Source organism: Leishmania infantum, chromosome 29 (assembly GCF_000002875.2).
Source record: "Leishmania infantum JPCM5 genome chromosome 29".
In the NCBI taxonomy this organism is placed as follows: Eukaryota; Euglenozoa; class Kinetoplastea; order Trypanosomatida; family Trypanosomatidae; genus Leishmania; species Leishmania infantum.
In genome coordinates, this window is record NC_009413.2 from 668,458 (window position 1) to 678,522 (window position 10,065).

General features: G+C 60.6%; 2 protein-coding genes across 2 annotated transcripts; both read right to left on the reverse strand.

Annotated features, from left to right (window-relative positions):
• Window positions 1-812: 812 nt before the first annotated feature.
• LINJ_29_1560 (conserved hypothetical protein) lies at window positions 813-4,952 on the reverse strand (the record flags this gene model as incomplete). Its single annotated transcript, XM_001466640.1, has 1 exon — window positions 813-4,952. The coding sequence occupies one exon, from the start codon at window positions 4,950-4,952 to the stop codon at window positions 813-815; it is 4,140 nt and encodes a 1,379-aa protein (XP_001466677.1).
• A 2,379-nt stretch (window positions 4,953-7,331) lies between these two features.
• Window positions 7,332-9,470, reverse strand: LINJ_29_1570 (conserved hypothetical protein; the record flags this gene model as incomplete). The annotated part of the gene is made up of 1 exon (XM_001466641.1): window positions 7,332-9,470. The coding sequence occupies one exon, from the start codon at window positions 9,468-9,470 to the stop codon at window positions 7,332-7,334; it is 2,139 nt and encodes a 712-aa protein (XP_001466678.1).
• Between the last annotated feature and the right edge of the window lie 595 nt (window positions 9,471-10,065).

Below are 10,065 nucleotides of genomic sequence, written 5' to 3' on the forward strand. Positions count from 1 at the left end.
GAATATGTGTAGCCGCGGGAGAGAGGAGAGAGAAGGGAAAGCTGACGGAGTGCATGCGTGCTCATGTTACGAACACAAGGTAGGGGGCAGTCGTTTGCATGCCCAATAACCAAAGGATGCGGCGCCACTGACCAAAGTACAAGCAGCAGCAGCCCACCTCTGTCAACCACGCGCCGCAGTGAGCTGAAAAAAGGTAACAAGAAGTACTCGCGCGCTTGCAAGAGGAAGCCGAGTGAGGAAGAGGGGGAGGGGGAGGGGGAGAACACCACCGTCGTTCCTTCTTCATGGCCAGCGCCATATACGTCTTATTTTGCTGCCCGTTTCTCTCTGTGTGTGCGTGTCTGTGTGAGTGTCGCCAGTGTCCTCGTCGAGACCGCTTTGCGCGCTGCCCGTGCTCATTCTTGTGTCTTAGAAGGATTGGGAGGGGCAACCAGTGGGGCTGTCGCTCGTCATTCTCTCGTGTGCTTATGTGTGCGCGTGCGTGTCGATGTTCCGTGCTGCACTCCGCACAGAACCGCTCCCCCTCCTCTCTCCACCCCTCACACGCCTATACGCACACACGCAGAGAGAGAGGCGCTGCAAACCTTCTTCCGACTTCGTGACGCACGTCGCCGCGAGCACGGCTTGAGCAAGGAACACACGACTGATGATATCGGAGTCGGTGTCCAGGCTCCAAGAGAACTGCGACAGCGCTCTCCGGTGATGATGAGGAGGGGGGAAGAGGAAGGAATGCCCACCTTGCGTCACCCGTTGATCCCCGCACCCTCGCCCACCTGATGCTTATCACCACTATGTGCCATCTTGGTTTTTCTTTACGGACTTTGAGGGTCTGACACACTTAGCGAGCGGTAGCCCGGCTGCATTGTCTCCGCTGCGTGCAGGGCTGTTTCGAAGAGGTTCTCCAGCGCCATCACGGCGGCGCGGTACAGTGCCTCTGTCTGGGTCGAGGTGGAGGCGCCGTATCCCACCAGCTGTGTGCTGCTCTGTCGCACAATCAAGCCACGCTGGAGGTAGAGGCGATACTGGAAGCCGTGCGTTGTGTCGTACGAGCTCTGAACGCGGATGCGGTGGTCACGCATCGGGTATGCCGACTTCATGCAGCGAAGTAGCAGGCGAAATGGCGGCGGCGGCCGGTTGCGTCTGGCTTTGGCTAGCTGAGCCAGCACGTCGCGGCATACCTCGGGCGGGAGCTGCTCGATGACAGGCTCGGAGAGAACTTCGGTCGCCATCGTTGCTGATGCCATGTCGCGCTTGATAATGTACTGCAACACGCGAGGAAAGCTGCGGCGAGTTGCCAATGTGAGGGCGTCGCGAGCGCACCGGCGCTTGGATGTGGCGACCGCTCTGGCAATCGGCAACATACCGAAGCGCGGGAGGACGACAGTGCCAAACCAGTAGTTTCCCACCCCAGTCACGATGACGTTCACCGGCGCGGCGGGGTCGTTCATCACATCCTGTAGATCGGCTACCCCGAGAAGGGGTGCGCCACCTGCTCGCGCTTGCTCGCCCCCCGAGCTGCTTGCGGCTGGAGTCGCTGCCTCCACCGTGGCATTCGCATTATGCCCAAAGAACGCCCCAAAGAGAGCGAGGCACAGCTCGCGGTTAGAGCTGGCGCCAGTCACCGGGTAGGTTTCGTACTCCGTCCATAGCGTCTCCGCGTCCGCGCCGGCGAGGTGGCACGAGGCAGACTTGAGCGCTGTCACGAGTACCGGAACGGCCTCCGCATCGGCCGGCGTGGTGGCGCGACTAGAGTCGTAGTCAGCGATCAGGACGTTGCCGCGCTCGCCGAGGACTTGTGCGCTGTACGACAGGTTCAGGGGACGCAGCAGCATCTCCGGCTGCTGGCTGTGCAGAAGGCTCGTGTCTCCATCCGAGTAATGGATGTCGAGCTCCATGTCATCAAGGTCGTCGCCTGCTATCGGCTGCCCGCTCATCGCATCAGTTCCGTGTGGGTCCTGCTGGCGCGCGCGCGCCTCTAGGGTGATCTTCACCGGGGCAATCGTTGCATGGTCGCGCTCCATCAGTGAGGTGACATGCCTCAGCATCGACCCGTCAAAACTGCTCTTAGGGTCGTAGAGTCTTGTGCGGCGTACGTTGATGTCCATCTCCGGGTCATCGCTATCGCTGCGGTTCAGGGATTGATACACCTTCAACTCTTTCGGAAAGTACTGCTTCGCCAGTCGGAAGAACAAGGACTTGCGCGCCTGCCGCACCTGCAAGAAGGCTGGCGAGACGGCCACCACGCGCCGCTCCTCCTCCCCCTCCACCTGGGCCTCCATCTCGGCAATCCACTGCGGTAGGCCAAGATCTCCGGACAAGTTGCGAAGTCGGACACGCGGCTGCCTCCACCCCAGGTCCTCCTCGGCGAAGGTCATTATCATGGGTACGAAGCCACCCATGTGCGCGATACGTTTCTCTCGAGGCAATGCGCGGTAGCGCTGCCCGCGTGCCCCGTTGTCAGCGGAGAGATCCACGTCGGGGTGCTTCTCTAGAACAGCGGCGTATTGGCGAGGGAAGTTGTCCCGGATGGCGGCGAGACACGCATTTCGCCACGCCTCTCCTTTCATCTTAGAGCGGCGCTGCGAGAGAGGGTAGCTCGAATGCCGGCCATTGTTGACGGTCACCGTCGACACCCACTCCTTCGTGGCGAGGTCAAAGTGATAATGGGTGTGGAAGGGGCAGCCAAGCAGGTGCATAGTAAGCGAGCCCAGAATTGCGTAGCAGTTCCACTTGCCCCGGTGGTGATTCAGGATAGGGAATGTGTCGTGCCGCAACACCTGCAGCTCCAGCACGCCAGCACTGGGGAAGAGCAGGCCCTCGCCTTGCCCAGCGGCCATGCATGGGAGTGCGGTTAGGCAGTCGCCATACTGGTCCAGCAGGTAGTACACAGCCTGAACATAGGTGTCGAACTCCACACGATACCGCCCCTTCCCGGCCGTCTGCCACGCCAGTGCATTGCTTTCGACAAAGAGAGATCCGGTGAAGACGATGGGGAGGTCGACAGGGGTGTCGAGCTGGGGGCGGGTGGGAGCCGCACCGCTGTCATTAATTGCAGTGTTGTTGGCTTCTTGCTTCGCCGGCTCGGCGTCACCGCCGTCGTTGCCCGTGCCGCCCAACTTAATCCAAGCAACCCCCAGGGGCGGCTTGCCTGTTACACGGCAGATGTGATCCACCAGCATGTCGAACTGCCACCGCAGCCGCCACAGCAAAGGCGCCGGCTCCAACCTCTCAGATAACAAGTGTGTCTCGCTGTCCCACACGCTCTCCGAGCGAATGGCACTCATCGCCGCTGTCTGGTATCCGACGTACGGCGAGGCCTGGCGGCGTGCGTTGTACACGGCGGTGTTCCCTCGCGCGTCGGTCAACTGCAACTGGGTACTGTACGTGGGCGGCTGCGTCAGAGAGGTGAACGAGTTCGCATGCGCCGTCGCCCGTGTCGCGGATGCGCCGTCTTGGGCCTCCTCCTCCAAGCTGCTTTCTGCGGTCGTCGCCTCCGGCTTGCCACCGGCAGTCTCTTCCTTCCAGGTCGCTGTCACTGTCTTTCGGTGTCCCTGTACTAGCGCCGCCACCTCACGCACGCCCTCCTGAGTCACGCTTGTGGAGTCCATCTCTTCCCTGTACTGTCGCCGAAGTTCTACGACACAGCGGACGAAGGCGTCGTTCGGGCTGCTGCCGCATGCTTCGTAAGCAAGGCGAGCCTGGGGTGAAGTACTCCACTCCTCCTTGACGTAGCAGCGGCAGCGCCACGGCCTCGCCATCACCTCCGCTGTCGCGGCACCCACCCTCTCCGCAGGGGAGCGCGACATGCTCGCCTGCAGTGGTGGCTTCACAGAAAACTTGACGGTGCGGCTAAAGTGGGTGCAGAGCTGTCGCAGGTCGTTCATGATGGCCTTCAGCTCTTGCTGGTGCGGTGTAAGTCGAGAGGAGGCTCCGTCGCTGCTGCCACCGTGAGTCGGGAACCCTATTGAGTTGATGTTGCTCCGTTCATGCTGCTGGTGCCTTCCTCGCCCCCTACCTCTGCCGAAGCGACGCTGCTGCTGGTTTGCATGCCCATGGTTGCCGCTAACAGAGATAAACTTGACATCGCTAGACAAGGCTTGCTGAAGACACACCTCAATCGTTTCTCTTGCATGCAAGCCGTTCGCGACAGCCAGTTCGACGGGGAAGCCGAGCTGACGGAAGGTCGCGGAGACTCGGTAGTAGAACTGCTGCTCCTGTTGGTGTGGGTGAGGCAGCGCTGGCGGCGCTGCCGCACTCCCTAGATCGTTCATCGTGGGCGCCTCCTCGCCCGCATCGTGACTGTGGTGCATCACGACGTCGTCTGCCTCGGCTTGCTCGTCCTCAGTTGCTGAGCGCGTCTCGGCATCTGCCGCTGCCGCTGCCGCTGCCGTGGCTGGCCGACGACGATGTGGGATGCGGTGCAGGACAAGTTTCGCCAGCGGCCCAAACATCTCTCGCAGGACCGCCTCGGCATTCTCCACGTGGCGTTCTGGCTTGTACTCCTCCTCAGCTGCCTCGCCCATATCAGCGATCACACCGCTCGCCTTTCCCACAGCATCGCCGTCATACAGAGCGGCGTGCTGCGCCTCACACTGCTGGCCCTGGCCTGCCACCATTGAGGCATGTCGCACGTACGACGCAAGGGCTGATGTAGCGTCTGCAGCGGCCGCTGCAACGAGGGAGGCAGATAATGCACGTCGTACTTGTGGCGCATACTTGTCGCAGCTACCACAACCGTCTCTCACCAAGCACAGGTGAACGAAACCCTGCCGCTCAGCGAGCGGCGTCGAGGATTGCACCACGGCACCGAGTGACGACGATACGGGTGCAACGGGTGTCGCCGCCGCGACACCTGCGCAGATGCCGAAGAGGGCTAGGAGCCGCTCCATCGAGATTGTCCTCCACGCACCAGCGATGCTGCTATGCGGCGGAGGGCGACGCTGATAGCGCATGATTACGCTCCTAGAGAGTAGGAGTGGCTTTAGTGCGTAGCGCACGTGCTGGGTCGTCCAGCGCGAATGCCCCCCTCCTCCCTCCAAAATGAGGTGTGCCTGTGTGTGTCCACGCCGACACCAGAGCGTGTTTGCCTTGACGTGTACGTGTGCGTGCCGCTGCTTCTTCGTTTTCTACGAATTCCTGTGTGCAAGGACGTGTGCCCATGAGAATGTGAGAAGCTCTTGCTTGCTGTGTGTGAGTGCGCGAACGTTACTCAGTTGCGTGGTGGCTGAAGATACTTCACAAAGTAAAACACAAAGAAGAAAAACTGTCGGCAACACGAGGCTTGCGCGGTTGGCCACACGTACGCGCCGCCCGCAATACAAAGGGGAAGAGGGGGGGGACAGAGAAACACCCACACAGATGATGCGTTGCTGAGCCATGTCCCCCAGCGAACGGCACACATTATGGCATATGCATGCACACAAGCAATGAAAGGGAAAAGACAGTACAGTGACAGGGGGAGAGGTGAAGGAAAAGGAAGGGCGATACATCATCACAAGAGAACGGATGTGCGCGCAGGCCTCGAGTGAGGCGGAGGAGGGTTCGCGAAGCCCAATGTAGATGCTCACGCTCTCCAACGGGCTCACCGGCACGTGCACACACTCGTGAACAAGACTGTTTTTTTAGCAAAGCGAAGCAAGCCACAACGACGGGCAAAAGGAGTAAGAAAACGGAAGAGAATGTTTCAACTTCTTTGCCATCAGTGTGAGCCCACTCTCCGCTGTACAGCATGAGCCCAATGCCCCTCTCCCCACCCCACCCCGTCATGAGAGCAGCGCGAAGCGGCAGCCGACACGCGCGTTACGGCAATGCGCCGACTCCGCCACCTCAGCGCGGCCCCCTGCCTCTAACGCTGGCCGCCCACCCACCTCGCAGGTCGCCTCACAGCCGCCTCCACCGTGCTGGCCGCCCCCCTGGCGCATCCCCTCCTCGGGGTGGCTCCGGCTCCCTTCACCAGCAAGGGCAGTGAGGGCCGGGCGAGACACACGCTCAAGCCACGCCGACACTCTGCCTAATGCACCGATGGCGCAAACATATTCACTGTCGCAGGTCGCTCCGACGCAACGAGACCCAGGAGCTGACCGCTAACGTCCGCAGCGATGCATCGCTCTGACCTGCTCCCCCCCCTCGTCGTAGGTGCCTTACCATTTCACCACCGGAAGCGGTTCAGCATGCGGCAGGGATGAGGGGGCTTGCTTAGCTTCCCCACACACAGAGTGGGGGCACGGGACGCTGGGATACCACGCGCTGAGGGGTGTGTCTCGCCCTTCCTCTGGGATGAGGGAGCCAGACGAGCAGAAAAAAAAACCAAAGCAGCAGACATGCAACGCGCGGTTGCCGAGCTCAGTGCTGCCGTTCGTCGTATGCCAGGTCGCTCGTTCGTATCTTCCTCTTTTGCGCAGGCCAGCCTCTGTTCTCCCGTTGTCGCTGGGTGTCCAAACTGGACGCCGCAGCAACCACCGCCGCCAGCACACACAGACACGAACAAACGAAACACAGCGTTGCAAACGATTAAGCAGACGGCTGAGGCGAAAGGTGGGAGACAGACATGGGAGGAGGGTGCGCGTGTGTGTGTGCGCGCGCGGAAGGGATTTTCACGATGGCGTGGCTACCATCGCCACAGCAATGGGCCCATCATTCACTTTGCTCTCGTTCGTTTCTTCGGGTGGCTGCACCACTACCACTACTTCTTGCGCTGAACAGCTCAAGTTTCGAGCCAGAGAGAGAGGCTGAGGACATTCGTTAGAGAAGAATTACACACAGTGAAGAACAAAACACCGCAGGCAACGACGATCACCGCCACCAACACCGCCACAAGAATGGGCCGTAGGATGTGTGGGCGCACAAAAGAAATAAGATATCACACACAAAGGCAACCAGATGAGATCAGGAAAGAGAATAGAGAGGGATCGACGACATGAGGTACACACACACACACACCGCAGAAGATGATGTACGGCAGCCACGCACCGTCACAAACAGATACACATAGAAAAAGGGATGCGGCTTCAGCGACGCCCACGACCTCTTCACTGCCTCCCTTTCACCGCAGTATGAACAGCGGTTCCTCAAAGGCGCCTCGACAACAAACAGCACCCCTTCCAGTGTCGGCACCTGTGACGCCACCACACGACCGGTTGAAATCTGCCCCCACCCCCACCCCCAGGCGAGCATCTGGCTACTGCAGACACAGAGATGTGTATTAGCGAATGCGCGAGGATGCAGGGACAGCTGAGCAAGGCGAGGGCAAGGAAGGAGTGTCAGCCGGCGATGCGGGGGTCGGAGAGTGACAGGGCCCTCCTAAAAAAAAAAGAAAGAAGAGACGCGTGCATTCAAATGGTGTAGAGGGGCAGCGACAACTTTGCTGCAGGCATCGGCCCGAGCCCGTCCACCTCGCGCCGGGTTGCCGGAGACACCGCGTAAATGTACTCTCGGTCCGCGACGACCTCATCAAAGTTTGCCTTGGCGAGTTCGCTCTCTGTGATGCCGAACATGGTCGGCACGAGCAGCAGCTTCGCGGACAACAGCTTCCACGCGAGCAGCATCATGTGATCCGCTTTCGCCTTTCCGGCGACGGTGGTGAAGAGGGCGTACACTACCTCAGCCGCAAAGACGCCAGCGTTGGCATCAGCAGAGGACTCCGATTTGCGCGTGTCGCGTGCCCGAAAGACGACGAGATCCGTCACCGAGCCCTGCGCGTTAGTTCGCACGTAGGAACGGTGGTCCGGGTGGCCAATGTAGCTACGACGCATCTCCTGCACATCCTCTGGCACGCAGGCCAGGTCCACGTTGGACTCCTCGCTGCCTGCCTTGGCCTGCATGAAGCTCAGCACTAGCGCACACTGTTCATCGGAGGCGACTTCGAGATTGCACCACGACGGCAGATCCGCCATGTACTGCTGCACGAGCGACGCGGGAATGGCACCCTTCAGCACCGCATCAGCACGTAGCACCTCATCGTAGTTGTAGAAATCGGGGAAGACATCGTAGGCACTCTCCGAGGCGTAGACGTACGCCGCATCAAAGGCGCGGCGATACCACTTCACTGTCGCCACAGCCGCCGGCGGACGGCTGAGTTGCGTTCCAGAGGCAAAGAAGACGGCAGCGTTGTTGTTGCTTCCAGTCAAATCTCCAATGCGAGTACGCAACGCGTGTAGCAAGGCGGCAGCGACCCCGGTGTGATGACTGTCGCTGCGCACCGCCAAGTGAGCCGCGACTGCTACTGTTGCGGCGCTGATCTTCTTCGCCGCCGGCCCTTTCAAGGAAACGTTCGGCAGCACCTGTACCACCACTACTCCCGTCGTTGCTGTGGCCGTCGTCGCTGCAGTCGCGTCTGCTTGCGATGCCACCGCAACTTGCCAGTGTTCACACGGCATCAGTGCACCTCGCGTCACGGGCCGCAGCCACTGAAGCCTTCCATGCTGATCCAGCGAGCATACCGCATCGCTGACAGCTTGCCGCTCGGCATCGGTCATGTCGGCACCGCTGCTGCACTGTACACTGATCGCTACACTTCTGGTACACGTAGAGGACCAAAACGTGCGTGTGCCGGCCGCCTCTGCTGCCTTGGAGACCGGCTTGCTCATCACGAACTTTGGCGGCGGGGGAGCGTGTGCCTCGAGCACGCTCTCTCGTGTCTTTATACCTCCCTCAGTGGCGCTCGGGTTCCCGTCAGCGTGCCCCGATGCCTTCGCTGCCGCTACGAGCGCCGCGTACACCTCATCGCTTTCGGCGCTAGAGTGCCCATTCAAAATCGCAATGTCGAGCGGTGTCATTCGCTTCTCATCCGCCACGTAAGGGACGTGCAGGTCGTCCGCCACCTGCCGAATAAGTGCCGCCGATCCGGCATCGGCGGCGTAGTGAAGCGCATTGCGGCCGTGGTTGTCCGTAAGCGTCCTCCAGACGACACCGCACACGGCACCAAAGTCCTTCATGGAGACACTATCGCCCATCTTCGCCAGCCGAAGGGCCTCAAAGTCGCCTAGCTCGCGCGTACAAGGGGTGCTCTTGTCTGTCGCGACAACGCTCACACCCTCATCGGCGTGGCTCGTGGCACTCACCTGCGCAACCGAGGCGGCGTTCAGCTCGTGTGATGACACCGGATGCACGCCCTGCAGCCGCTGCTGTTGGGCGATGAGGCGCAGAAACTCGTCTTCGAACTGCTGCCCGGCGCTATCCAGCTCTGCTTCTTCTTCGTCATCGTCATCGTCATCGTAGGCATACCCCATCTGCGGCGGGGGCGGGGCTGCACCACCGCGAGGACCACCACGCGGGTTCGGCGCCGGTGTCCCTTGCTGGTCCGTCTGCTGTGCACCGGTGTTGGCGTGGTGGGCACCGTTTGCAGTACCGATAGGCAGCCTAGCAGCCCTCTCATGCCCACTTGCGGACGCAGCAGCTTGGGCCGCGCGCAGCCGAGCGAGGCGCTGCTCCAGCGCTGCTCGCTGCTCATCGCTCATTGGTGCCCCGCTCATGATTGATGATGGTTCACTGTGGCCTCTGGCGCCCTCGTATTCCGGTTCCTTGCACGAACAAGCGGTGCGGCACGTTTGTGTGCGTTGATATGAAAGGGAAAAAAGAGGATGGGCTCGCAACGTGAAAGCCTCGCCTTGCCCCCTGGTGTAGCTACCTGAGAGACACGCAGTCAGTCACGGACAAGATTCCAAACAGCACGCTTGCACGCGCAAAACCGACAACGAGCAGTACTAAGAACGACAATCGACTCCTCAGTGGACGAAGTTGAGGCGGGCGAAGGACGGCGAGCACGAAGAGATCGTACTGTAGCACTGAAAGACTTTCAAGGATGCCTGACCGACTTCCTCGCTTTGTGTGCGCTAGTCGCAAGAGCGTAGATATATGCGCGTATGAGCGTAACGGCCCTCTATCTGGACCCAAGGAGGAAGCAGAAAAAAGGTGTTGTCGTCGTGGATGAAACTCACTTGTGCGTGTGCGTTCAAGATCGGGGGCAAACAACAGCAACAGACCAACGGCACTCCAGTGCGAGGGGAGGGGGGGGTGTGTGTGAGGGAGAAGCCACAAAGGACGACAGACGCACAAGTGATATAGGAA